At 58.0% G+C, this 27,714-nt stretch overlaps 4 protein-coding genes across 45 annotated transcripts in view; 2 read left to right on the forward strand and 2 right to left on the reverse strand.

Moving 5' to 3' along the window:
• The window catches only part of PTK2B (protein tyrosine kinase 2 beta), a 59,872-nt gene extending 52,139 nt beyond the window's left edge, over nt 1-7,733 (forward strand). The window contains exons 29-31 of the mRNA XM_051774388.1: nt 1,706-1,786; nt 5,874-6,146; nt 7,488-7,733. Of these exons, the coding sequence (XP_051630348.1) occupies nt 1,706-1,786; nt 5,874-6,107 (315 nt within the window). The 3' untranslated portion in view covers nt 6,108-6,146; nt 7,488-7,733. The remainder of the gene's footprint in view (nt 1-1,705; nt 1,787-5,873; nt 6,147-7,487) is intronic.
• Nucleotides 7,713-9,650, forward strand: LOC127464195 (uncharacterized). Of its 41 annotated transcripts, none has more exons than XM_051774395.1 (6): nt 7,713-7,872; nt 7,916-8,121; nt 8,206-8,287; nt 8,331-8,578; nt 8,663-8,744; nt 9,164-9,650. In XM_051774395.1, the coding sequence occupies exons 1-6, from the start codon at nt 7,713-7,715 to the stop codon at nt 9,622-9,624; spliced, it is 1,239 nt and encodes a 412-aa protein (XP_051630355.1). In that variant the 3' UTR covers nt 9,625-9,650. The 41 variants fall into 41 exon arrangements, with proteins under 41 accessions (XP_051630355.1, XP_051630371.1, XP_051630374.1 ...); XM_051774411.1 differs by having other exon boundaries at nt 8,331-8,495; nt 8,704-8,744; XM_051774414.1 differs by having other exon boundaries at nt 8,414-8,578; nt 8,704-8,744.
• A 1,498-nt stretch (nt 9,651-11,148) lies between these two features.
• Nucleotides 11,149-13,117, reverse strand: LOC127464203 (collagen alpha-1(I) chain-like). The gene is made up of 2 exons (XM_051774449.1): nt 12,410-13,117; nt 11,149-11,474 (listed from the first exon to the last, which is right to left on the reverse strand). The coding sequence occupies exons 1-2, from the start codon at nt 13,101-13,103 to the stop codon at nt 11,149-11,151; spliced, it is 1,020 nt and encodes a 339-aa protein (XP_051630409.1). The 5' UTR covers nt 13,104-13,117.
• A 1,504-nt stretch (nt 13,118-14,621) lies between these two features.
• CHRNA2 (cholinergic receptor nicotinic alpha 2 subunit) lies at nt 14,622-22,287 on the reverse strand. 2 transcript variants are annotated; one of them, XM_051774448.1, is made up of 5 exons: nt 22,218-22,287; nt 19,260-19,304; nt 18,628-18,737; nt 17,085-18,189; nt 14,622-14,755 (listed from the first exon to the last, which is right to left on the reverse strand). In XM_051774448.1, exons 2-5 carry the CDS (start codon nt 19,287-19,289, stop codon nt 14,630-14,632), a joined length of 1,371 nt encoding a protein of 456 aa, XP_051630408.1. In that variant the 5' UTR covers nt 19,290-19,304; nt 22,218-22,287; the 3' UTR covers nt 14,622-14,629. The 2 variants fall into 2 exon arrangements, with proteins under 2 accessions (XP_051630408.1, XP_051630406.1); XM_051774446.1 differs by lacking the exon at nt 22,218-22,287 and adding an exon at nt 20,238-20,431.
• Between the last annotated feature and the right edge of the window lie 5,427 nt (nt 22,288-27,714).

The raw sequence follows: 27,714 nt of genomic DNA on the forward strand, positions 1-27,714 counted from the left end.
ATTGGATCCTGGAGTCAATGATAGAAGTGTTCCCAACATTCCCAGCTCCTCCATTGGATCTTTGGGTCAATGGTGGGAACAATTCCAGCATTCCCTGCTCTTCCTTTGGATCCTGGAGTCAATGATGGGAGAGTTTCCAGCATTCCCAACTCTTCCATTGGATCCTTGGGTCAGTTGGGGGAGCAATTCCAGCACTCTCTGCTCTTCCATTGGATCCTTGGGTCAATCATGGGAGAGATTCCAACATTCCCAGTTCCTCCTTTGGGTCCTTGGATCAATGATAGGAGAGTACCCAACATTCCCAGCTCCTCCTTTGGATCCTGGGGTCAATGGTGGGAACAATTCCAGCATTCCCTGCTCTTCCTTTGGATCCTGGGGTCAATGATAGGAGAGTTTCCAACAATCCCAACTCTTCCATTGGATCCTGAGGTCAATGATGGGAGAGTTCCCAACATTCCCAGCTCCTCCTTTGGATCCCGGGATCAATGATAGGAGAGTTTCCAACAATCCCAACTCCTCCTTTGGATCCCTGAGTCAGTGGGGGGAGCAATTCCAGCATTCCCTGCTCTTCCATTGGATCCTGGGGTCGATGATAGGAGAGATTCCAACATTCCCAGCTCCTCCTTTGGGTCCTTGGGAGAGTTTTGGGAGAGTTTCCAACATTCCCAGCTCCTCCATTGGGTCCCTGGGAGAGTTCCCAACGCTCCCAGTTCCTCCATTGGATCCTTGGATCAATGGTGGAAGAGATTCCAGCATTCCCAGCTTTTCCATTGGATCCTGGGGTCAATGGTGGGAACAATTCCAGCATTCCCAGCTCCTCCATTGGCTCCTTGGGTCAATGGTGGGAATAATTCCAACATTCCCAACTCCTCCATTGGATCCTGGGGTCATTGGTGTGAGAGATTCCAGCATTCCCTGCTCTTCCATTGGATCCTTGGATCAATATTAGGAGAGATTCCAACATTCCCAGCTCTTCCTTTGGATTCTTGGACCAATGATAGGAGAGTTTCCAACATTCCCAACCCTTCCATTGGATCCTTGGGTCAGTTGGGGGAGCAATTCCAGCACTCCCGGCTCTTCCATTGGATCCTGAGGTCGATGATAGGAGAGATTCCAGCATTCCCAGCTCCTCCTTTGGATCCTGTGGTCATTGGTAGGAACAATTCCAACATTCCTGGATCCTCCTTTGGGTCCTTGGATCAATATTAGGAGAGATTCCAACATTTCCAGCTCCTCCATTGGATCCTGGGGTCAATGGTGGGAACAATTCCAGCATTCCCAGCTCCTCCTTTGAGTCCTTGGATCCATGACAGGAGAGTTCCCAACATTCCCAGCTCCTCCTTTGGGTCCTTGGGATCAATGATAGGAGAGATTCCAACATTCCCAGCTCCTCCTTTGAGTCCTTGGATCCATGATAGGAGAGTTCCCAACATTCCCTGTTCCTCCTTTGGATCCTTGGATCCATGACAGGAGAGTTCCCAACATTCCCAGCTCCTCCTTTGGATCCTTGGATCCATGACAGGAGAGTTCCCAACATTCCCAGCTCCTCCTTTGGCTCCTTGGGATCAACGGGGCTCTCCCGCCCCCCCTCCTTTCCCGGTGGGATCCTTCCCTCGGCCACACAGACCGTTCCCAGGGGCTCCCCTGAGGCTGAAGCCCCCTGGGAATCCCTGGAATCCCTCCCAGCCTTCCCTCTGTCCCGCAGAACGTGGGTTTGTCCCTGCGGAAGCTCATCGGGAGCGTCGACGAGATCCTGCCGGAGCTTCCCGCGGCTTCCCGCACCGAGGTAGGGAGAGCAGCCAGCCCAGGATCCTGCGGCATTCCCGGGGCTCCTGCAGCATTCCCAGAGGTCCCGCAGCATTCCCAGGGCTCCTGAAGCATTCCCAGGGTTCCTACAGCATTCCCAGGGCTCCTGCAGCATTCCCAGGTGTCCCAGGGCTCCTGCAGTATTCCCAGGTGTCCCAGGGGTCCTGCAGCATTCCCAGGGATCCTGCAGTGTTCCCAGAGGATCTGCAGCATTTCCAGGGCTCCTGCAGCATTCCCGGGCTCCTGTGGTATTCCCACGGCTCCTGTGGTATTCCCAGAGGTCCTGCAGTATTCCCAGGGGTCCCAGGGGTCCCACAGCATTCCCAGGGCTTCTGCAGCATTCCCAGGGCTCCTGCAGCATTCCCAGGTGTCCCAGAGGTCCTGCAGCATTCCCAGGAGTCCCACAGCATTCCCAGAGGTCCTCCAGCATTCCCAAGGCTCCCACAGCATTCCCAGATATCCTGTAGTGTTTCCAGATGTCCCAGAGGTCCTGCAGCATTCCCAGGGCTCCCGCAGCATTCCCAGGTGTCCTGAAGTGTTCCCAGGTGTCCCAGGTGTCCTGCAGCATTCCCAGGGCTCCTACAGCATTCCCAAGTGTGCCAAGGTTCTTGCAGCATTCCCAGGTGTCTCAGAGGTTCTGCAGCATTCCCAGGGGTCCCACAGCATTCCCAGGGCTCCTGCAGTGTTCCCAAGTGTCCCAGGGCTCCTGCAGCATTCCCAGGTGTCCTGGGGGTCCTGCAGCATTCTCAGAGGTCCTGCAGCATTCCCAGATATTCCAGGGGTCCCTCAGCATTCCCAGGGCTCCTGCAGCATTCCCAGATGTCCTGCAGCATTCCCAGGTGTTCCAGAGGTCCCACAGCATTCCCAGGGCTCCTGCAGCATTTCCAGATGTCCCAGGGGTCCCGCAGCATTCCCAGAGGATCTGCAGCATTTCCAGGGCTCCCACAGCATTCCCGGGCTCCTGCAGCATTCCCAGGTGTCCCAGGGCTCCCACAGCATTCCCGGGCTCCTGCAGCATTCCCAGGGCTCCTGCAGCGTTCCCAGGTGTCCCAGGGGTCCTTCAGCCTTTCCAGGAGTCCTGCAGTGTTCCCAGAGGATCTGCAGCATTCCCAGGGGTCCCACAGCATTCCCAGGAGTCCCTTGGAATTCCCAGCTGTCCTGCAGCATTCCCAGGTGTCCCGGGGGTCCTGCAGCATTCCCAGGACTCCAGCAGCATTCCCAGATGTCCTGCAGCATTCCCAGGTGTTCCAGAGGTCCCACAGCATTGCCAGGGCTCCTGCAGAATTCCCAGGAGTCCCAGGGGTCCCACAGCATTCCCAGGGTTCCTGCAGCATTCCCAGGTGTCCCAGAGGATCTGCAGCATTCCCAGGGGTCCCGCAGCATTCCCAGGTGTCCCAGAGCTCCTTCAGCATTCCAGGGGTCCCACGCCAAAATTCCTGGCGGCGTCCAACCCAACCCAACCCCTCCAGCCCCAGATCTCCCCCACCCACCTCCCTCCCCGTCCCGTCCCTCCCTCTGCTTCCCAAACCACTCCCTCTCCCCGCCGCGCTCCAAACCTCGCTCCAAACCTCATTTCCATCCCCTCCCATCCCGTTTTTCCCTGTTTTTTCCCGTGTTTTTTCCCTCCCCATTCCCAGACCGAGGGCACGCAGAAGCTGCTGCACAAGGACCTGGCGGCGCTGATCGCCACCATCCCATTTTCCCATATTTTTCCCCCATTCCCTTTCCACGCCGAAATTCCTGCCGGCGTCCAACCCAACCCAATCCCTCCATCCCCTCCCTCCCCGCCCCGTCCCGTCCCTCTGCTTCCCAACCCCTTCCCCTCTCCCCGCTGCGCTCCAAACCTCATTTCCATCCCTACCCATCCCGTTTTCCCTTATTTTTCCTTCCCTTTTAACTCTGGAATTCCTGCCGGCGTCCAACCCAATCCCTCCAGCCCCAGATCTCCCTCAATACCCTCCGTCCCCGTCCCGTCCCTCCCTCTGCTTCCCAAACCCCTCCCTCTCCCCGCCGCGCTCCAAACCTCGCTCCAAACCTCATTTCCATCCCCTCCCATCCCGTTTTTCCCTGATTTCCCCTGTTTTTCCCCCAGATCGAGGGCACGCAGAAGCTGCTGAACAAGGACCTGTCGTCTGTACCCCGTCCCTCCCTCCGCTTCCCAAACCCCTCCCTCTCCCCGCCGCGCTCCAAACCTCGCTCCAAACCTCATTTCCATCCCCTCCCATCCCGTTTTCCCTGTTTTTTCCCTCCCATTCCCAGACCGAGGGCACACAGAAGCTGCTGAACAAGGACCTGTCGTCTGTACCCCGTCCCTCCCTCCGCTTCCCAAACCCCTCCCTCTCCCCGCCGCGCTCCAAACCTCGCTCCAAACCTCATTTCCATCCCCTCCCATCCCGTTTTTCCCTGTTTTTTCCCTGTTTTTCCCCCAGATCGAGGGCACGCAGAAGCTGCTGCACAAGGACCTGGCGGCGCTGGTCGGCGTCATCCCATTTTCCCATATTTTTTCCCATCCCATTTTCCCATATTTTTCCCCCATTCCCTTTCCACGCCGAAATTCCTGCCGGCATCCGACCCAACCCTCCCTCCATTCCCAGAGCCCCCACCCCGTCCCTCCCTCCGCTTCCCAAACCCCTCCCTCTCCCCGCCGCGCTCCAAACCTCGCTCCAAACCTGGTTCCCTTCCCCTCCCATCCCGTTTTTCCCTGTTTTCCCGTGGTTTTCCCCCAGATCGAGGGCACGCAGAAGCTGCTGAACAAGGACCTGGTGTCGGTGCCCCGTCCCTCCCTCTGCTTCCCAAACCCCTCCCTCTCCCCACTACGCTCCAAACCTCATTTCCATCCCCTCCCATCCCGTTTTCCCTGTTTTTTCCCTCCCATTCCCAGACCGAGGGCACACAGAAGCTGCTGAACAAGGACCTGTCGTCTGTACCCCGTCCCTCCCTCCGCTTCCCAAACCCCTCCCTCTCCCCGCCGCGCTCCAAACCTCGCTCCAAACCACATTTCCATCCCCTCCCATCCCGTTTTTCCCTGATTTCCCCTGTTTTTTCCCCCAGATCGAGGGCACGCAGAAGCTGCTGAACAAGGACCTGGTGTCGGTGCCCCGTCCCTCCCTCTGCTTCCCAAACCCCTCCCTCTCCCCGCCGCGCTCCAAACCTCGCTCCAAACCTCATTTCCATCCCCTCCCATCCCGTTTTTCCCTGTTTTTCCCCTGTTTTTCCCCCAGACCGAGGGCACGCAGAAGCTGCTGAACAAGGACCTGGTGTCGGTGCCCCGTCCCTCCCTCTGCTTCCCAAACCCCTCCCTCTCCCCGCCGCGCTCCAAACCTCGCTCCAAACCTCATTTCCATCCCCTCCCATCCCGTTTTTCCCTGTTTTTCCCCTGTTTTTCCCCCAGATCGAGGGCACGCAGAAGCTGCTGAACAAGGACCTGTCGTCTGTACCCCGTCCCTCCCTCCGCTTCCCAAACCCCTCCCTCTCCCCGCCGCGCTCCAAACCTCGCTCCAAACCTGGTTTCCATCCCCTCCCATCCCGTTTTCCCTGTTTTCCCGTGTTTTTCCCCCAGATCGAGGGCACGCAGAAGCTGCTGAACAAGGACCTGGTGTCGGTGCCCCGTCCCTCCCTCTGCTTCCCAAACCCCTCCCTCTCCCCGCCGCGCTCCAAACCTCGCTCCAAACCTCATTTCCATCCCCTCCCATCCCGTTTTTCCCTGATTTCCCGTGTTTTTCCCCCAGATCGAGGGCACGCAGAAGCTGCTGAACAAGGACCTGGTGTCGGTGCCCCGTCCCTCCCTCTGCTTCCCAAACCCCTCCCTCTCCCCGCCGCGCTCCAAACCTCGCTCCAAACCTCATTTCCATCCCCTCCCATCCCGTTTTTCCCTGATTTCCCCTGTTTTTCCCCCAGATCGAGGGCACGCAGAAGCTGCTGAACAAGGACCTGTCGTCTGTACCCCGTCCCTCCCTCCGCTTCCCAAACCCCTCCCTCTCCCCGCCGCGCTCCAAACCTCGCTCCAAACCTCATTTCCATCCCCTCCCATCCCGTTTTTCCCTGTTTTTCCCCTGTTTTTCCCCCAGATCGAGGGCACGCAGAAGCTGCTGAACAAGGACCTGGCGGCGCTGATCGGGAAGGCGCGGCTGGCGCAGCAGAACGCCCACACCTCGCTGGGCTCGGAGCTGCTCCGGCACGTCCTCGCCGCCTCCCACGCCCTGGCCGTGGACGCCAAGAACCTCCTGGACGCCGTGGACCAGGCCAAGCTCCAGGCCAAGCTCCAGGCCAAGCTCCTCCGGGGGAATCCGGGCCCGGAGTGAGGGAGCCGGGGCGGGAGGAGGAGCCGGAGCGGGAGGGAAGTCCCGTCCTTTCGTTTAAATCGGTTCATTCGGGGTCGTTCTGTTGGCCGAGGAATTCCCATGTCCTGGTTTATTCCCCCTTCACAACCCACATCCTGATTTATTCCCCCTCCTGTCCCACATCCCGACTAGTCCTCCTCCTGTCCCACATCCCAAATTATTCCTCCTATCCCACATCCCAATTATTCCTCCTCCTGTCCCACATCCCAATTATTCCCCCTTCCCAACCCACATCCCAATTTATTCCTCCTTCACAACCCACATCCCAACTATTCTCCCTCCTATCCCACATCCCAACTATTCCTCCTCCTGTCCCACATCCCAATTATTCCCTCTTCACAACCCACATCCCAACTATTCCCCCTCCTCTCCTGCATCCCAATTTATTCCCCTTCCTATCCCACATCCCAGTTTATTCCCCTTCCAACCCACATCCCAATTATTCCTCCTCCTATCCCACATCCTGACTATTCTCCTTCCTATCCCATATCCCAGCTATTCCTCCTCCCATCCCACATCCCAGTTATTCCCCTTCCAACCCACATCCTGGCTATTCCCCCTCCTATCCCACATTCCAGCTATTCCTCCTCCTCTCCCACATCCCAATTTATTCCCCTTCCCAACCCACATCCCAATTATTCCTCTTCCTCTCCCACATCCCAATTATTCCCCTTCTAACCCACATCCCAACTATTCCTCCTTCTATCCCACATCCCAACTATTCCCCTTCCTATTCCATATCCCAGCTATTCCCCCTCCTCTCCCACATCCCAATTTATTCTCCTTCCCAACCCATGTCTCAATTATTCCTCTTCCCAACCCACATTCCAAATTACTCCCCCTCCTCTCCCACATCCCAGCTTATTCCCCTTCCCAACCAACATCCCAGTTATTCCCCTTCCTATCCCACATCCCAACTATTCCTCCTCCTGTCCCACATCCCAAATTATTCCTTCTCTCCCACATCCCAACTGTTCCCTCTTCCCAACCCACATCCCAGCTATTCCCCTTCCTTTCCCACATCCCAATTTATTCCCCTTCCCAACCCACATCCCAACTATTCCCTCTTCCCATCCCACATCCCAGCTATTTAAATTAACTAATAAACAAATATTTAATTAATAAATAAATTATTTTTAAAAATAATTCGAAAATTTTCGCAATTAATTTAAATTAAATAATTCAGATTTAAATTCAAATTTAAATTTACCCGTCGCGCCAAACAAACCCTTCCCCCTCCGCGCGGTTTCTTCCTTCCCCGAGTTCGGGGAACTTCCTAAATTTCAAAAAAGGCATTTTTTTTGTTTGTTTTGTTTTTGTTTTTTCTCTCCCCCCAGGCAGGAGGAGCCGCAGGAAAAGGAGGAATCGGCGCTTTTTTTTTTCGTGTTTCGTCCCGTCTTTGCCCCCCCGACCCCCCCCGCGCTCCGCTCGCGTCTTTCGTGGCGTCGTCTCGTCGCTCTTGGCCGGGAGGGAGAGGCACGAGAGGCATTTTTTTCCCTGGAAAAAGGGGCTGGAGATTCCCCCCGGGATCCGCCGCTGGAACCACCCCCCGCCCGGGGACCGGGAATGCCGGGAATGGAGCGGGAATCCCGGGAAAGGGGAGTGGGATACACAGGAATGGAGCTGGAATCCCAGGAAGGGGAGTGGGACACACGGGGATGGAGCTGGAATCCCGGGAAGGGGAGTGGGATACACGGGGATGGAGCTGGAATCCCGGGAAAGGGGGGTGGGATACACGGGGATGGAGCTGGAATCCCGGGAAAAGGGAGTGGGACACACAGGGATGGAGCTGGAATCCCGGGAAGGGGGGTGGGATACACAGGAATGGAGCTGGAATCCCGGGAAAAGGGAGTGGGACACACAGGGATGGAGCTGGAATCCCGGGAAAGGGGGTGGGATACACGGGGATGGAGCTGGAATCCCGGGAAGGGGAGTGGGATACACGGGGATGGAGCGGGAATCCCGGGAAAGGGGGGTGGGATACACAGGAATGGAGCTGGAATCCCGGGAAGGGGGGTGGGATACACAGGAATGGAGCTGGAATCCCGGGAAAAGGGAGTGGGACACACAGGGATGGAGCTGGAATCCCGGGAAGGGGAGTGGGATACACGGGGATGGAGCTGGAATCCCGGGAAAAGGGGGTGGGATACACGGGAATGGAGCTGGAATCCCGGGAAATGGGAGTGGGACACACAGGAATGGAGCTGGAATCCCGGGAAAAGGGGTGGGATACACAGGAATGGAGCTGGAATCCCGGGGAAAGGGAGTGGGATACACGGGGATGGAGCTGGAATCCCGGGAAGGGGAGTGGGATACACGGGGATGGAGCTGGAATCCCGGGAAAGGGGGGTGGGATACACGGGGATGGAGCTGGAATCCCGGGAAGGGGGGTGGGATACACGGGGATGGAGCTGGAATCCCGGGAAAGGGGGGTGGGACACACAGGAATGGAGCTGGAATCCCGGGAAAAGGGGTGGGATACACAGGAATGGAGCTGGAATCCCGGGGAAAGGGAGTGGGATACACGGGGATGGAGCTGGAATCCCGGGAAGGGGAGTGGGATACACGGGGATGGAGCTGGAATCCCGGGAAAGGGGGGTGGGATACACGGGGATGGAGCTGGAATCCCGGGAAAAGGGGTGGGATACACGGGGGGAGAGCTGGAATCCCGGGAAAGAGGGGTGGGATACACGGGGATGGAGCTGGAATCCCGGGAAAGAGGGGTGGGATATACGGGAATGGAGCTGGAATCCCGGGAGAAGGGGTGGGATACACGGGGATGGAGCTGGAATCCCGGGAAAGAGGGAGTGGGATACACGGGGGGGGAGCTGGAATCCCGGGAAGGGGGGTGGGATAGACGGGGGGGGGGGGGAGCTGGAATCCTGGGAAAGGGGGTGGGATACACAGGAATGGAGCTGGAATCCCGGGAAGGGGAGTGGGATACACGGGAATGGAGCTGGAATCCCGGGAAAGGGGGGTGGGATACAGGAATGGAGCTGGAATCCCGGGAAGCGGAGTGGGACACACAGGAATGGAGCTGGAATCCCGGGAAGGGGAGTGGGATACACGGGAATGGAGCTGGAATCCCGGGAAAGGGGGGTGGGATACACAGGAATGGAACTGGAATCCCTGGAAAAGGGAGTGGGATAAACGGGGATGGAGCTGGAATCCCGGGAAAGGGGGGTGGGACACAGGAATGGAGCTGGAATCCCGGGAAGCGGGGTGGGGATCCCAGAAGGAATTGTTGTCCATTGTACGGAAGAGTTTATTTAACGCCGGGAAGCGGAGCCGGGCCGCGCTTCCAGAGCGTTCCCGGCCCCAAATCCCCGTGGATCGGGACCCGGAGCGGGAGGGCGGGGCCCCCTCCCGCTGGAATTTTGCTCGGGTGGGTTTTTGTGCTTCCCGTTGGGAACCGTCGGGTTCCGGCTTTTCCCCAGCAAATTCCCGGCGCGCTGTTCAATCCCAGATAAACCCGTGAGCAAATCCCGGCTGCGCCTGAGCCTGCCCGGCACCCGCCGGGAAAATCCATCGGAAACCGGGGCTGGGAAGGGGCTGGAGAACCGGGAATGGCCGAGGGAGCTGGGAAGGGTCTGGAGAACAGGGAATAAGGGAGCTGGGAAGGGGCTGGAGAACTGGGAATGGCCGAGGGAGCTGGGAAGGGGCTGGAAAACCTGGAATGGCTGATGGAGCTGGGAAGGGGCTGGAGAACTGGGAATAAGGGAGCTGGGAAGGGGTTGGAGCAGCAGGAATGGCCGAGGGAGATGGGAAAGGGCTGGAGAACTGGGAATGGGAATGTCTGAGGGAGCTGGGAAGGAGCTGGAGAACCAGGAATGGCTGAGGGAGCCGGAAAACTGTTTGAAAAGCAGGAATGGCTGAGGGAGCTGGGAAAGGGCTGGAGAATAGGGAATGGCCGAGGGAGCTGGGAAGGGGCTGGAGAACAGGGAATGGCTGAGGGAGCTGGGAAGGGTCTGGAGAACAGGGAATAAGGGAGCTGGGAAGGGGTTGGAGAACTGGGAATGGCTGAGGGAGGTGGGAAGGGGCTGGAGAACTGGGAATAAGGGAGCTGGGAAGGGGTTGGAGCAGCAGGAATGGCCGAGGGAGATGGGAAAGGGCTGGAGAACTGGGAATGGGAATGTCTGAGGGAGCTGGGAAGGAGCTGGAGAACCAGGAATGGCTGAGGGAGCCGGAAAACTGTTTGAAAAGCAGGAATGGCTGAGGGAGCTGGGAAAGGGCTGGAGAATAGGGAATGGCTGAGGGAGCTGGGAAGGGGCTGGAAATCCAGGAATAAGGGAGCTGGGGCTGGAGAACCTGGAATGGCTGAGGGAGCTGGGAAGGGTCTGGAGAACAGGGAATAAGGGAGCTGGGAAGGGGCTGGAAATCTGGGAATGGCTGAGGGAGCTGGGAAGGGGCTCATCCCGAGGAAAAGAGGGATCAGGAGGGACCTTGTCCCGCCCCACAACCCCCTGACAGGAGGGGGAAGCCGAGGGGGGTCCCCAATTCCCAGGGAACGAGGGACAGGAGGAGAGGGAACGGCCTCCAGCTGGGCCAGGGGAGGGGCAGGTGGGATATTGGGAACAATTCCCACATGGAAAGGGCTGTCAGGCCCTGGAATGAACTTCCCAGGGCAGGGCTGGAGTCGCCATTCCCGGAGGGATTTCGGATCCCTGTGGATGTGGCCCTTGGGGACACGGGTCAGGGGTGGTGCCGGGATGGACTCGATGCTCTCCGAAGGCTTTTCCAACCTGAACGATTCCACAATTCCCTGATTCCCCCCGCCAGGCAGTGCCTGGGGGTGTTTGATGTCCCCTCCCGCCCCCCTGGAATGTCGCAGCCCCTGGAATGTCTCCCTCCCGGGAGATCCCGCGTGGAGCGGAGTTGGACACGCGTGTTCCCGGCGCCTGATCCTGCTTCTTCCCGGCTCCAGAGGCTCTGGAAGCGGCCGGGACACCCCCGGGATATCCGTGTCCTGCCGTGCCACCTTTTATCCCGGCCCCTTTCGCTCCTAAAATCCCTCCGAGCCGATCCGACCCGACGTGCTCCTCCCGCCGGGAAAACGCGGCCGGGAAAAATTCCCGGCGTCTCCCAGAGGCTGGAATTTCCAAGCAGGGTTGCAGGAGGCGGCGGAGCCGGGAGGGTTTGGGATCTGGGATGGGGCGGGGAAAGGAGGATTTGCTCGGGATGGAGCTCGGGAGTGCAGGTTCTTCCCGAGCTCCCATCCCTGTTCCCGGCCGTTCCCATCTTCCCCCGGAGCTCCGACGTGGGATGGGGAAGGAGGGATTTTCTCGGGATGGATCCCTGAGTTCCACGGGTGGGTTTTCCATCCCAAACCTCCCGATTTTCCATGCCGGCTGTTCCCATCTCCCCCCGGAGCTCCGACGTGGGATGGGGAAGGGGATTTGCTCGGGATGGATCCCTGAGCTCCTGGGATCCCTGGGTGGGATCTCCCGCTCCACGGGTGGGTTTTTCATCCCAAACTTCCCGATTTTCCGTGTCAGCCCCTCCCATCTCCTCCCGGAGCTCCGACGTGGGATGGGAAGGGAGGGATTTGCTCGGGATGGAGTTCGGGAGTGCAGGTTCTTCCCGGGCTCCCATCCCTGTTCCCGGCCGTTCCCATCTCCCCCCGGAGCTCTGACGTGGGATGGGGAAGGGGGAATTTTCTCGGGATGAATCCCTGAGCTCCACGGGTGGATTTTCCATCCCAAACCACCCCCTTTTCCAGGCCGGCCATTCCCATCTCCTCCTGGAGCTCCGACGTGGGATGGAGAGGGGGGAATTTACTCGGGATGAATCCCTGAGCTCCCGGGATCCCTGGGTGGGATCTCCCGCTCTGCAGGGTGGGTTTTCCATCCCAAACCACCCGATTTTCCATGTCAGCCACTCCCATCTCCTCCCGGAGCTCCGACGTGGGATAGGGAAGAAGGGATTTTCTCGGGATGGACCCCTGAGCTCCCGGGATCCCTGGGTGGGATCTCCCGCTCTGCAGGGTGGGTTTTCCATCCCAAACCTCCCGATTTTCCATGCCAGCCATTCCCATTTCCTCCCGGAGCTCCGACGTGGGATGGGAAGGGAGGGATTTGCCCGGGATGGAGTTCGGGAGTGCAGGTTCTTCCCGGGCTCCCATCCCTGTTCCCGGCTGTTCCCATCTCCCCCCGGAGCTCCGACGTGGGATGGGGAGGGAGGGATTTTCTCGGGATGGATCCCTGAGCTCCCGGGATCCCTGGGTGGGATCTCCCGCTCTGCAGGGTGGGTTTTCCATCCCAAACTTCCCGATTTTCCATGCCAGCCGTTCCCATCTCCCCCCGGAGCTCTGACGTGGGATAGGGAAGAAGGGATTTTCTCGGGATGGACCCCTGAGCTCCCGGGATCCCTGGGTGGGATCTCCCGCTCTGCAGGGTGGGTTTTCCATCCCAAACTTCCCGATTTTCCATGCCAGCCACTCCCATCTCCTCCCGGAGCTCCGACGTGGGATGGGAAGGGAGGGATTTGCTCGGGATGGAGTTCGGGAGTGCAGGTTCTTCCCGGGCTCCCATCCCTGTTCCCGGCCGTTCCCATCTCCCCCCGGAGCTCTGACGTGGGATGGGGAAGGGGGAATTTTCTCGGGATGAATCCCTGAGCTCCACGGGTGGATTTTCCATCCCAAACCACCCCCTTTTCCAGGCCGGCCATTCCCATCTCCTCCTGGAGCTCCGACGTGGGATGGAGAGGGGGGAATTTACTCGGGATGAATCCCTGAGCTCCCGGGATCCCTGGGTGGGATCTCCCGCTCTGCAGGGTGGGTTTTCCATCCCAAACCACCCGATTTTCCATGTCAGCCACTCCCATCTCCTCCCGGAGCTCCGACGTGTGATGGGGAGGGAGGGATTTTCTCGGGATGGATCCCTGAGCTCCCGGGATCCCTGGGTAGGATCTCCCGCTCTGCGGGGTGGGTTTTCCATCCCAAACTTCCCGATTTTCCATGCCAGCCGTTCCCATCTCCCTCCGGAGTTCCGACGTGGGATGGGAAGGGAGGGATTTGCCCGGGATGGAGTTCGGGAGTGCAGGTTCTTCCCGGGCTCCCATCCCTGTTCCCGGCCGTTCCCATCTCCCCCCGGAGCTCCGACGTGGGATGGGGAAGGGGATTTGCTCGGGATGGATCCCTGAGCTCCTGGGATCCCTGGGTGGGATCTCCCGCTCCACGGGTGGGTTTTTCATCCCAAACTTCCCGATTTTCCGTGTCAGCCCCTCCCATCTCCCCCCGGAGCTCCGAGATGGGATGGGGAGGGAGGAATTTTCTCGGGATGGACCCCTGAGCTCCCGGGATCCCTGGGTGGGATCTCCCGCTCTGCAGGGTGGGTTTTCCATCCCGGGATTGCGGGATCCCGGGATCAGGACCACAGCCCTCCCGCGCGGAGCATCCCAAGCGTTATCCAGGCAGGGATATCCAGGGATGTGCCGCCCTCTCCCGGGCTCCCCGCGCTCACCAACCCCCTCCCAGCTCAGAGCCCTCCCCCCCCGCCCGGGGGTCTCCGCGTCCTTCTCGGGGTCCAGCCATTCCCAGGGGATCCCTGGATCATTCCCGCCATTCCCAGGGGATCCCTAGACCATTCCCGCCATTCCAAGGGGCTCCCTAGACCATTCCTGCCATTCCCACGGGATCCCTGGATCATTCCCACCATTCCCAGAGCATCCCTGGATCATTCCTGCCATTCCCAGGGGATCTCTAGACCATTCCCACCATTCCCAGAGCATCCCTAGACCATTCCTGCTATTCCCAGAGCATCCCTAGACCATTCCCGCCGTTCCCAGGTGATCCTGGATCATTTCCACCATTCCTAGAGCATTTCTAGACCATTCCCAGAGCATCCCTCGACCATTCCCACCATTCCCAGGAGATGCCTAGACCATTCCTGCAATTCCCAGAGCATCCCTAGACCATTCCCAGGAGATCCCTAGACCATTCCAGGGGATCCCTAGGCCATTCCCGCCATTCCCAGAGCATCCCTAGACCATTCCTGCCATTCCCAGGGGATCCCTAGACCATTCCCAGGACACCCCTAGACCATTCCCACCATTCCCAGAGCATCCCTAGATCATTCCCAGGGGCTCCCTAGACCATTCCCAGCATTCCCAGGGAATCCCTAGACCATTCCCACCATTCCCAGACCACCCCCAGACCATTCCTAGGGAATCCCTAGACCATTCCCGCTATTCCCAGAGCATCCCTCGACCATTCCCACCATTCCCAGGAGATCCCTAGACCATTCCTGCTATTCCCAGACCATCCCCAGACCATTCCCGCCATTCCCAAAGGATCCCTAGACCATTCCCACCACTCCCAGGGGCTCCCTTGACCATTCCCACCATTCCCAGACCATCCCCAGACCATTCCCAGGAGATCCCTCGACCATTCCAGGGAATCCCTAGACCATTCCCTCCATTCCCAGACCATCCCCAGACCATTCCCAGGGTCTCCGTCATCCATTCCCACCGTTCCCCGGGAATCCCTAGATCATTCCCGCCAGGTAGGGGGGCAGGAAGAGCCCGGCGGTTCCCAGCAGGCAGACGATGATGAAGATCCAGAGGAAGATGCGGTCGATCACCATGGCAACGTACTTCCAGTCCTCCTTCACCTGCCCAGGGAGAGGGGAGGGGGCTCAGCCCGGGAATGGGATCCATCCCGGCATTCCCGAGGATCCCTTGGAGTTGGGAGACCAGCCGGGGCTTCCTCTGGAATTCCTGAGGGTGAGGAGTTATCCCAAATCTTGGGAAACCCTTGGAATATCAGGGCTTGGGGCTGTGGGTGTGGGAAGAGGATCCATCTCGACATTCCAGAAGATTCCTTGGAACTGGGAGACTACCCGGGGCTTCCTCTGGAATTCCTGAGGGTGAGGAGTTATCCCGGGGATAACTCTTGGAATATCAGGGCTTGTGGCTGTGGGTGTGGGAAGAGGATCCATCCCACCATTCCCAAGCATTCCTTGGAACTGGGAGGCCACCCAGGGATTACTCAGGAATTCCTGAGGGGGAGGAGTTATCCCATGTCTTGGGAAATCCTTGGAATATCAGGGCTTGGGGCTGTGGGTGTGGGAAGAGGATCCATCCTGCCATTCCCAAGGATTCTTTGGGATTGGGAGACCACCCGGGGCTTCCTCTGGAATTCCTGAGGGTGAGGAGTTATCCCATGGATAATTCTTGGAATATCAGGGCTGGGGGCTGGGGGTGTGGGAAGAGGATCCATCCCCCCATTCCCAAGGATTCCTTGGGATTGGGAGATGACCCAAGGCTTCCTCTGGAATTCCTGAGGGGGAGGAGTTATCCCGTGTCTTGGGAAACCCCTGGAATTTCCCAGGAAACCCTGGGCTGGGGGATGGAGCTCTCTAGGGGTGGAAAATCCAGGGAACCAGGTGTGGATCCCACCACTGATCCCTCAGGGAGATTCCAGGGAATCAACCACTGATCCCTCAGGGAGGGATTCCAGGGATCCCACCACTGATCCCTCAGGGAGATTCCAGGGAACCAGCCATGGAGATCCCACCACTGATCCCTCAGGGAGATTCCAGGGAATCAGCCATGGATCCCACCACTGATCCCTCAAGGAGATTCCAGGGAACCAACCACTGATCCCTCAGGGAGATTCCAGGGAACCAGCCATGGAGATCCCACCACTGATCCCTCAGAGAGATTCCAGGGAACCAGCCGTGGATCCCTCAGGGGGATTCCAGGGATCCCACCACTGATCAATCAGGGAGATTCCAGAGAACCAACCATGGATCCCTCAGGAGATTCCAGGGAACCAGTCATGGATCCCACCAGTGATCCCTCAGGGAGATTCCAGGGAATCAGCCACTGATCCCTCAGGGAGACTCCAGGGAACCAGTTGTGGATTCCCCCACTGATTCCTCAGGGAGATTCCAGGGAACCAACCATGGATCTCTCAGGGAGATTTCAGGGAATCTGCCATGGATCCCTCAGGAAGATTCCAGGGAATCAGCCGTGGATCCCTCAAGGAGATTCCAGGGAACCAACTGTGGAGATCCCACCACTGATCCCTCAGGGAGACTCCAGGGAACCAGCCATGGATCTCTCAGGGAGATTCCAGGGAATCAGCCATGGATCCCTCAGGGAGAATCCAGGGAATCAGCCACTGATCCCTCAAGGAGATTTCAGGGAACCAACTGTGGAGATCCCACCACCGATCCCTCAGGGAGGTTCCAGGCATCCCACCACTGATCCCTCAGGGAGGGATTCCAGGGATCCCAGCACTGATCCCTCAGGGATCTCACCACTGATCCCTCAGGGAGATTCCAGGGAACAAGACACTGATCCCTCGTGGAGATTCCAGGGAATCAGCCATGGATCTCACCACTGATCCCTCGTGGAGATTCCAGGGAACCAACCGTGGATCCCTCAGGGAGATTCCAGGGAACCAGTCATGGATCCCACCACTGATCCCTCAGGGAGATTCCAGGGAACCAGCCGTGGATCCCTCAGGGAGATTCCAGGGAACCAACTGTGGATCCCTCAGGGAGATTCCAGGGAACCAGTCATGGATCCCACCACTGATCCCTCAGGGAGATTCCAAGGAACCAGCCACTGATCTCTCAGGGAGATTCCAGGGAACCAGCCATGGAGATCCCACCACTGATCCCTCAGGGAGATTCCAGGGAATCAGCCATGGATCCCACCACTGATCCCTCAGGGAGATTCCAGGGAACCAACCACTGATCCCTCAGGGAGATTCCAGGGAACCAACCATGGATACCTCAGGGAGATTCCAGGGAACCAGTCATGGATCCCACCACCGATCCCTCAGGGAGGTTCCAGGCATCCCACCACTGATCCCTCAGGGAGGGATTCCCTGGATCCCACCACCGATCCCTCATGGGTTCAGTCAGCACCACCCGGGCTGGGTTCCCCCCCTCTCCCGCCATTCCCGCCGTTCCCGGCGATCCCACTCACGGATCCGTCGGCGTCCTCGGCGCGCAGGTGGTCGGCGATGTACTGCACCCCCTCCAGCGCCCGCAGCAGCCGTGGAGACAGCGCCAGCACCCGCCCCGAGCCTTCCTCCTCCTCCTCCTCCTCCTCCTCCTCCTTGTCCTCCTCCTTCTTCTTCCCCTCCTCATTCCCCTTGGGGGCCACGCGGGGGGCGGAACCCCCCGACCCCTTCCCTGCCCGGGGGTGGGATTCCTTGGGGGAAACGCGGCCGGGATACTCCTTCTCCTCCTCTTCCTCTTCTTCCTCCTCCTCCTCGTCCCACTTGTCGTCCACGTTGGTCTCCAGCCAGCAGCGGGACGCGCTGAGCCGCGCCCCGGGCGGGTCGTAGGACGCGCCGTCGCCCTCGCCGGGCAGCGCCGGGAGCGCCGGCGGCCTCCTCATGAGGATCCACCGGGGCAGGAACTCCAGGAAAACTACCCGGACCCAGCGGGGCATGGCGTGCGTGCGCGGCGAGCGGTGGTGCACGTTGAGCACGAAGACGGTGATGATGATGGAGAGCGTGACGAAGATCATGGTGAAGAGCAGGTACTCGCCGATGAGCGGGATGACGAGCGAGGTGGAGGGGATGATCTCGGTGATGAGCAGCAGGAAGACGGTGAGGGAGAGCAGGACGGAGATGCAGAGCGTGATCTTCTCGCCGCAGTCCGAGGGCAGGTAGAAGACGAGCACGGTGAGGCAGGAGATGAGCAGGCAGGGCACGATGAGGTTGATGGTGTAGAAGAGCGGCAGGCGGCGGATGACGAAGTAGAAGGTGATGTCGGGGTAGATCTCGGAGCAGCAGTCGTACTTCTTGGAGGTGTAGGTGCCCACGGCGTCGATGATGGCCCACTCGCCGCTCTCCCAGTAGTCCTTGAGGTCCACCTGGCGGTCCATGTTCTCCAGGTCGATCTTGGCCTTGTCGTAGGTCCAGGAGCCGAACTTCATCTTGCAGCTCTGCTGGTCGAAGGGGAAGAAGGTGACGTCGATGCTGCAGGAGCTCTTGTAGATGGCGGGAGGCACCCACTGCACCCGCCCGTCCCAGAACAGGTGGGCCTTGGTCATGTGCGTCACCGCGAACTCGCCGTCGGCGCTGCGGGGGGGAATAGAGGTCAATTCCAATGGGATGGGATGGGTGGGATGGGATGGATGGGATGGGATAGATGGGGTGGGATGGGGTGGGATGGGGTGGGATGGGATGGGATGGGATGGGATGGGATGGGATGGGATGGGATGGGATGGATGGGATGGGATGGGATGGATGGGATGGTGTCATAGAACAGGTGGACCTTGGTCATGTGTGTCACCGCGAACTCACCATCGGCACTGCGGGGGGAAATGGGGGTCAGGGTGATTCCAATGGGGAATGGGATGGGTGGGATGGGATGGGATGGGATGGGATGGATGGGATGGGATGGATGGGATGGTATGGGATGGGATGGGATGGGATGGGATGCGATGGGATGGGATGGGATGGGCTCAGACCGGGCTCAGGGAAGGGACATTCCAAGCTGTCCCAGGGATCCCTCACTTGTTGTAGAGGACGAGGTCCGGGATCCAGATCATCTCGGAGGGCACCCGGATGGAGGTGACGTTGTCGTACTCAGCCGGGTCCCAGCGCAGTTTGTAGTCGCTCCATTCCTGACGGGAATACCCCTGGGATGAGCTCGGCTGGAGCCGCCTCCCCCCTCATATCCCACAGCGTTCCCACAGGGAACAGCTCCATGGAGACCCTCCCCCCTCCCCATCCCATCCCATCCCATCCCATCCCATCCCATCCATCCCATCCCATCCCATCCCATCCCATCCCATCCCATCCCATCCCATCCCATCCCATCCCATCCCATCCCATCCCTTCCATCCCATCCATCCCATCCCGTCCCATCCCATCCCATCCCATCCCATCCCATCCCATCCCATCCCATCCCATCCCATCCCATCCCATCCCATCCCATCCCATCCCATCCCATCCATCCCCTGTGTCTCCCAAATCCCTCTGCCTCTGGGAATTTCACCCATCCCTGGGGGGCACAGTCCAGAATTCCGGGAATTCCACCCATCCCTGAGGAGTGGGAATTTTGGGAATTCCACCCATCCCTGGGGGGGGGCACAGCTGGGAATTCCGGGAATTGCCTCCTTTTTCCCGGGATTTGGGCTCCTCACCTGCTTCAGCCACACGTTCGTGGTCATCATCTGGTTCTTCTCGTCCTGCCGGGGGGGGGAAAACAGGGATGAGCCTGGAGAGACATCCCGGGATTTCCATCCCCTCGCGTCCCTAAATCCCGGCTTTCCATTGCTGCCCGCCGGGAGCGCGTTTTTCCTGGGAATTCCGGTCACTAGGTGGCGGCCGGGAATCGCTTTGGGCAGGGATGGAGGGAGGGAATGCGCTGGGAGAGCGGGATGGGAGAGGGGGAGAGGGGATGGAAGGATGGATGGATGGGGAATAACGGGATAAATGGAGAGGGGGATAAATGACTTGGATTCCCTGGGATAGCGGGAGGTGTCCCTGAACATGGAATGGGATGAGCCTTAAAATCCCTTCCCACCCAAACTGTCCCAGCATTCCAGGATAAAGGACACTCAGAATCCAGTCAGAGGGGTTTTTATGGAATGTGGGGATGGAAAAGGCAGGAAAGGGGAAGGGAGACCCTTCCCTGAGCCCCGAGATTCCCAGGGAACCCCCTTGTTCCCGGAACTCCTTCCCAGGGAGGAGCTGGGCTGGGGATGGATCCAATGGCAGGCTCTGGCTCCAGGCTGGGAGAGCTGGGAATGGCCAGGCTGGAGAAGGGAAGGATCCCGGGAGAGCTTGGAGCACATTCCAGAGCCTGAAGGGGCTCCAGGAGAGGGACTGGGGATGAGGGCCTGGAATGCCAGGCCCCAGGGAATGGATCCCAGTGGGAAAGGGGAGATTTGGGGGGGAGATTGGGAAGGGATTCCTGGCTGGGAGGGTGGGGAGGGGCTGGGCTGGAATTCCCAGAGAAGCTGTGGCTGCCCCTGGATCCCTGGGAGTGTCCAAGGAAAGGCTGGATTCCCTTGGAGCCACCTGGGACAGCGGGAGGTGGCGGGGTCGGAACCGTCCTTCCCCCCCACCCCTCCCGGCATTCCCGGCATTCATTCCCGGCCTTCATTCCCGGGCCGCACCACGTCGATGAGCTGGGCGATGGAGAGCCCGAAGCGCACGATCACCACGTCCGAGGTGTTGGGCACCGGCCGCGCCCAGCGGTTGTAGCCCGAGAAGAGGCGCTGGAAGAGCCGCTCCTCGGCGCGGCTGCCCCGGCACAGAGAGCCTGGAGGGAAAACCGGGAATTACCGCCCGGAATTGCAGCCCAGGCCTTGGGGGGGGGGGGAGGGACAGCAGGGAATTGAGGGAATTACATACCCCCACCACGACCACCACCATCCCTGCAAAGCCCCCCCAGCCCCGGGAGAGGAATGGGATTGGGATTGGGGAGAGGAATGGGATGGGGAGAGGAATGGGATTGGAATGGGGAGAGGAATGGGATTGGGATGGGATGGGGAGAGGATGGGGATTGGAATGGGGAGAGGAATGGGATTGGAATGGGATTGGGAGAAGAATGGGATTGGGGATGGGGAGAGGAATTTGGTTTGGAATGGGATTGGGAGAGGAATGGGATGGGGAGAGGAATGGGATTGAGAGAGGAATGGGATTGGAAGAGGAATGGGATTGGAATGGGATTGGAAGAGGAATGGGATGGGGAGAGGAATAGGATGGGGAGAGGAATGGGATTGGGACGGAGAGAGGAATGGGACTGGATTGGGATTGGGAGAGGAATGGGATTGGGAGAGAAATGGGATTGGAATGGGATTGGGAGAGGAATGGGATGGAGAGAGGAATGGGATTGGGATTGGGAGAAGAATGGGATTGGAATGGGATTGGAAGAGGAATGGGATGGGGAGAGGAATAGGATGGGGAGAGGAATGGGATTGGGATGGAGAGAGGAATGGGATTGGATTGGGATTGGGAGAGGAATGGGATTGGGAGGAGAATGGGATGGGGAGAGGAAGGGAATTGAGAGGAATGGGATTGAGAGGAATGGGATGGAGAGAGGAATGGGATTGAGATTGAGATTGGGATTGGGATTGGGATTGGGAGAGGAATGGAATTGGGAGAGGAATGGGATTGGAATGGGATTGGGAGAGGGATGGGATGGAGAGAGGAATGGGATTGGGATTAGGAGAGGAATGGGATTGGAATAGGATTGGGAGAGGAATGGGATGGAGAGGAATGGAATGATGAGAGGAATGGGATTGGGATTGGGATTGAGATTGGGATTGGGAGAGGAATGGGGTTGGGATTGAGATTGGGATTGGGAGTTGGATTTTTTTTTTCTGAGAATGAGGCAAAATTCCCAACTAAATCTCAATTTAACGGGAATTCCAATTGCCCTTGAGGACAAAATCCGAGATTCCCAGTCCATGGAATGTCGTGTGTTGGTGGCAGCTGGAAGCGAATCCCCTGGTTTTTTCCCCACAATTCCCACTTTTTGAGCAGGCACGGGGCGGATTTGGGATCCCAGAGAGGTGCATCCCTGTGGGAATGACCCCGAGCACCAGCAGAGATTCCAGGAAAATGGAATGTCGTGTGTTGGTGGCAGCTGGAAGCAAATTCCATGTTTTTCCCATGGCAGGATTGGGATCCAGCCCATCCCAAGCTCCTCCCACTGCCGGGAAGGATCCCAGGGGTTGGATTTTATCCGGGAATGGGGCAAAATTCCCAACTAAATCTCAATTTAATGGGAATTCCCATTGCCCTTGGGGGTGTTGGGAGATTCCCAGCCCATGGAATGTCGTGTGTTGGTGGCAGCTGGAAGCGAATCCCGTGTTTTTCCCCCATAATTCCCACTTTTTGAGCAGGCACGGGGCGGATTTGGGATCCCAGAGGCGCATCCCAGTGGGAATGACCCCGCAGGGGGGGGAGACGCCCCGGAATTCCCAGCCTGGGAGGTAAAAAACTGGGACAGCGCCGCTTTTCCCACCCCTTCCCTCCCCTCTTCCCAAATTCCCGCCTCTCCGGGATCCCGCGGGTGGATCCCACGGGAAGAGGGGGCTGCGGGAGGAGGGCCCTGAGATCCCGCCGGGAATTCCGGCGCCGCCCCTTACCCGCCGGGAATGCCAGGAAGCGGCCCAGGAGGAGGAGGAGGAGGAGGGGGAAGCGCTCCATGCTCGGCATTCCCGAGGGATTCCTTTCCCCCCGGGAATTCCCGGCGGGGAGGGGGAGGGAGGGAGGGAGGGAGCAGCAGGGGAAAGCTCCCGCCGGGAATCTCTGGGACGGAGCTGGAATGCGGCTGGATCGGGATGTGGAGGCTCGGGAAGCTCCGGGGGGGGGGGTCACGCGGCCCGGATTCCGATCCTGGGAAAAGAGCAGAGGGCGGGAATGTCACCGGGATGTCCCCCTGGAGCGGGTCGGGGGTCACCCCCAAACTTTTCCTGATCCGAGGTGGCCCCATGGAAAAAATGTCCCCCCCAAAATCCGCTTCCCAGCCCCTGGAAAACAGGGAATGGGAAGGATCCGGACTGGTTTTTTTTCCAGGGATTATCCTTTTCTCATCCACCCTCATCCTTCCTTCCATCCATCCCTTTCTCCATCCTTCCAGGGATCCAGCCTTTCATCCCCTTTCCCAGCCTCCCAAACCTCTGGAAAAAGGAGGAATCCTGAAAAAAGGAGCAGAATTCCCTTTCCCAGAGAGCAAAATTCCCTTTCCAGGAGCAGAATTCCCATTCCAGGAGCAGAATTCTCATTCCGGGCCCACCATTCCAGCACCATTCCCTTCCCAGAGGGAAAAATTCCCTTTCCAAGCATCAGAATTCCCTTTCCAGAGGGAAAAATTCCCTTTCCAAGAGGCAGAATTCCCTTCCCAGGAGCAGAATTCCCTTTCCAGGAGCAGAATTCCCTTCCCATGGCCCACCATTCCCAGCACCATTCCCTTCCCAGAGGGAAAAATTCCCTTTCCAAGAGGCAGAATTCCCTTCCCAGGAGCAGAATTCCCTTCCCAGAGGGCAGAATTCCCTTTCCCAGGAGCACCATTCCCTTCCCAGGAGCAGAATTCCCTTCCCAGGGCCCACCATTCCCAGCACCATTCCCTTCCCAGAGGGAAAAATTCCCTTTCCAAGCATCAGAATTCCCTTTCCAGAGGGAAAAATTCCCTTTCCAAGAGGCAGAATTCCCTTCCCAGGAGCAGAATTCCCTTCCCAGAGGGCAGAATTCCCTTTCCCAGGAGCACCATTCCCTTTCCAGGGGCAGAATTCCCATTCCAGGCCCACCATTCCCAGCACCATTCCCTTCCCAGAGGGCAGAATTCCCTTTCCAAGCATCAGAATTCCCTTCCCAGAGGGCAGAATTCCCATTTCAGGAACAGAATTCCCTTTCCAGGAGCATCATTCCCTTCCCAGGAGCAGAATTCCCTGGAAAACAGGGAATGGGAATGATCCAGGCTTGGCTGGGGCTGGTTTTTCCAGGGATCATCCTTTCCTTATCCACCCTCACCCTCCCATCCATCCCTTTATCCATCCCTTTATCCATCCTTCCATGGATCCAGCCTTTGTTCCTCTTTCCCAGCCTCCCAAACCTCTGGAAAAAGGAGGAATCTCCTCCCTCTCCAGAGGGGCTCCCAAATCTCCTCCTGCTTCCAAGGGGCTTTTTGGGGGCTTTTCCAGGATTTTTTTCAGAGCTTTTCCAGAGGCTTTTGGGGGGCTTTTCCAGTATGTTTTTTAGGGCTTCTCCAGGGGCATTTCCAGGATTTTTTTAGGGTTTTTCCAGGATTTTTTCAGGGCTTTTCCAGGGGCATTTCCAGGATTTTTTTAGGGCTTTTCCAGGGGCTTTTCGGGGGCTTTTCCAGGATTTTTTAGGGCTTCTCCAGGGGCTTTTTGGGGGCTTTTCCAGGGCTTCTCCAGGGGGTTTTCCAGGATTTTTTTAGGGCTTTTTAGTGGCTTTTCGGGGGCTTTCCAGGATTTTTTAGGGCTCTTCCAGGAGCTTTTTGGGGGCTTTTCCAGGATTTTTAGGGCTTTTCCAGGGGTTTTTGGTTTTTTTTCCAGGATTTTTTTAGGGCTTTCCCAGGGGTTTTTGGAGGCTTTTCCAGGATTTTTTTAGGGTTTCTCCAGTGGCTTTTCGGGGGCTTTTCCAGGATTTTTTAGGGCTTTTCCAGGGTTTTTTCGGGGACTTTTCCAGGATTTTTTTAGGGTTTCTCCAGGGGGTTTTTAGAGGTTTTTCCAGGATTTTTTAAGGGGTTTTTCGGGGGCTTTTCCAGAGATTTTCAGAGACTTTTCCAGGATTTTTTTAGGGTTTTTCCAGGGGCTTTTCGGGGGCTTTCCAGGATTTTTTAGGACTTTTCCAGGGTTTTTTCGGGGACTTTTCCAGGATTTTTTTAGGGTTTCTCCAGGGGCTTTTCGGGGGCTTTTCCAGGATTTTTGTAGGGCTTTTCCAGGGGCTTTTTGGGGGTTTTTCCAGGATATTTTTAGGGGCTTTTCGGGAACTTTTCCAGGATTTTTTTAGGGCTTTTCCAGGGGGCTTTCAGGGGCTTTTCCAGGATTTTTTCAGGGCTTTTCCAGAGACTTTCGGGGGCTTTTCCAGGATTTTTTTAGGGGTTTTTCGGGAGCTTTTCCAGGATTTTTTTAGGGCTTTTCCGGGGGCTTTTGGGGGGATTTTCCAGGGCTTCTCCAGGGGCTTTTTGGGGGCTTTTCCAGGATTTTTTTAGGGCTTTTCCAGGGGCTTTTCCCCTCATCCAAACCCTTTCCCTGCCGGATTCCCAGCGCCGGGAGCTGCCCCCGCGAGCCTGGAAAACGCTGTTCCCGAGCCCCTTTCCCGGCGGGAATGTGGAATCCTGGACCAGAGGATGCCCGGGAGCGCCGGGAAAAGCTCCCGGCGTCGGGAATGGGTGGATTTGTGGGATTTACGGGCGGACGGAGAAGGATTTTTTGGGGGATTTCAGGCGAGAACTTCCAGCCGAGCTGGAAAACTTTCCCTGAGCCGGGAAGGGCTTTTATTCCTGGATATTTGCATGGAAAAAAAACCCCTGGATTGTCCGCAGGGATCCGAGGGATCTCCTTACCTGGAGCCGGGAGAGCCAGGAGGGGACCCCGAGCCCCCCATTCCTGCCGCCGGGATTCCGGGATCGGGATGCGGCGCTCCGGGATCGGGAGAGCACCGGGATCGGGAGAGGGTTGGGATCGGGAGAGGGTTGGGATAGGGAGAGGACCGGGATCGGGAGAGGATTGGGATTGGGAGAGGATTGGGATAGGGAGAGGATTGGGATCGGACTGAGATCGGGAGAGAACCGGGATCGGGAGAGGATTGGGATTGGGAAAGGACCAGGATCGGGAGAGGATTGGGATCGGGATGCAGTGCTCCGGGATCGGGAGAGGATTGGGATTGGGAGAGGGCTGGGATCGGGAGAGGATTGGGATCGGGATGCAGCGCTCTGGGATCGGGAGAGGACTGGGATCGGGAGAGGATTGGGATCGGACTGGGATCGGGAGAGAACCGGGATCGAGATCGGACTGGGATCGGGAAAGGACCGGGATGGGGAGAGGATTGGGATCGGGATGCAGTGCTCTGGGATCGGGAGAGGATTGGGATCGGGAGAGGGTTGGGATGGGGAAAGGACCGGGATCGGGAGAGGACTGGGATCGGGAGAGGACTGGGATCAGGAGAGGATTGGGATCAGGAGAGGACTGGGATCGGGAGAGGACCGGGATTGGGAGAGGACTGGGATCGGACCGGGATCGGGAAAGGACTGGGATCGAGAGAGAACTGGGATCGGGAAAGGACCGGGATCGGCTCCGGCTCCCGGCGGGCGGTGACGCCCGGGATTGGGGGAGGGATTTTGGGATTGGGGGAGGGATTTGGGGATTGGGGGAGGGATTTTGGGACTGGGGGAGGGATCTTGGGGTTGGGGGAGGAGGAAAAACCTTGGGAAGGAGGGAGGATGCGGAGGGATGAGGGGGAGGAAGGGACCGGGAAAGATTCCCGAGGGTCGGGAAAAAGCGGCTGGAATGGCCGGGAGGGGGGGTTGGTGCCTTCCCTAAAATAAACGGGAATGGGGAGAGGGAAGGGGGTGGGGGAGGGGGAGGAGGGAGAGGGAAAAGCGGGAGTCGGGAAATGGGGATTTGTGGGATTTGTTCCTTGGGATATTGCAGGGGATAACAGGGAACATCCCGAGGCTCCAGGATCTTATCCCAGGATTTATTCCTTGGGATATTTTGGGGGATCACAGGGAACATCCCAAAGCTCCAGGATCTTGTCCCAGGATTTGTTCCTTGGGATATTTGATGCAGATCCCAGGGAACATCCCAGGGCACATCCCAAAGCTCCAGGATCTTGTCCCAGGATTTTTTCCATGGGATATTTTGGGGGATCCCAGGGAACATCCCAGGGAACATCCCAAGGCTCCAGGATCTTATCCCAGGATTTATTCCTTGGGATATTGCGGGAGATTCCAGGGAACATCCCAGGGAACAGCCCAAGATCCAGGATTCGTTCCTTGGGATATTTTGGGGCATCACAGGGAATATCCCAGGGAACATTCCAAGGCTCCAGGATCTTGTCCCAGGATTTGTTCCTTGGGATATTTCATGGAGATCCCAGGGAACATCCCAGGGAACATCCCTGGACACATCCCGAAGCTCCAGGATCTTATCTCAGGATTTATTTCATGGGATATTTTGGGGGATCACAGGGAACATTCCAAGGCTCCAGGATCTTATCCCAGGATTTTTTCCATGGGATATTTTGGGGGATCCCAGGGCACATCCCAGGGAACATCCTAGGGAACATCCCAAAGCTCCAGGATCTTATTCCAGGATTTATTCCTTGGAATATTGCAGGGGATTCCAGGGAACATCCCAGGGAACATCCCAAAGCCCCAGGATCTTATCCCAGGATTTATTCCTTGGGATATTGCAGGGGATAACGGGGAACATCCCAGGGATCTTTTGGGAATGGGGAGGGTGTTCTCCCACTGGGATGAGGAGCGGGATGGGAACAGGGATGTTTGGGGCAAGGGAGGGAATTCTCCCTTTGGGAGACAACGATGGGATGACGGCAGGAATATTTTGGGAATGAGAGTGGGACACCAAGGGGATGGGAACAGGGATATTTTGGGAATGAGAGTAGGGACACCAAGGGGATGGGAACAGGAATATTTTGGGAATGAGAGGGCATTTTCCCACTGGGAGACACTGTTCCCAAGGCCTGGATCCTGTTCCCAAGGCCTGGATCCTGTTCCCAAGGCCTGGATCCTGTTCCCAAGGCCTGGATCCTGTTCCCAAAGCCTGGATCCCGTTCCCAAGGCCTGGATCCTGTTCCCAAGGCCTGGATCCTGTTCCCAAGGCCTGGATCCTTTTCCCAAAGCCTGAATACCATTCCCAAGGTCGAGATCCCATTCCCAAGGCCTGGATCCTGTTCCCAAAGCCTGGATCCTGTTCCCAAAGCCTGGATCCTGTTCCCAAAGCCTGAATCCCATTCCCAAGGCCTGGATCCCATTCCCAAGGCCTGGATCCTGTTCCCAAGGCCTGGATCCTGTTCCCAAGGCCTGGATCCTTTTCCCAAAGCCTGAATACCATTCCCAAGGTCGAGATCCCATTCCCAAGGCCTGGATCCTGT

The sequence above is a fragment of the Manacus candei genome, unplaced genomic scaffold (assembly GCF_025592945.1).
Source record: "Manacus candei isolate 608988 ecotype Guabito, Panama unplaced genomic scaffold, ASM2559294v1 h1tg000198l, whole genome shotgun sequence".
Classification (NCBI taxonomy): domain Eukaryota; kingdom Metazoa; phylum Chordata; class Aves; order Passeriformes; family Pipridae; genus Manacus; species Manacus candei.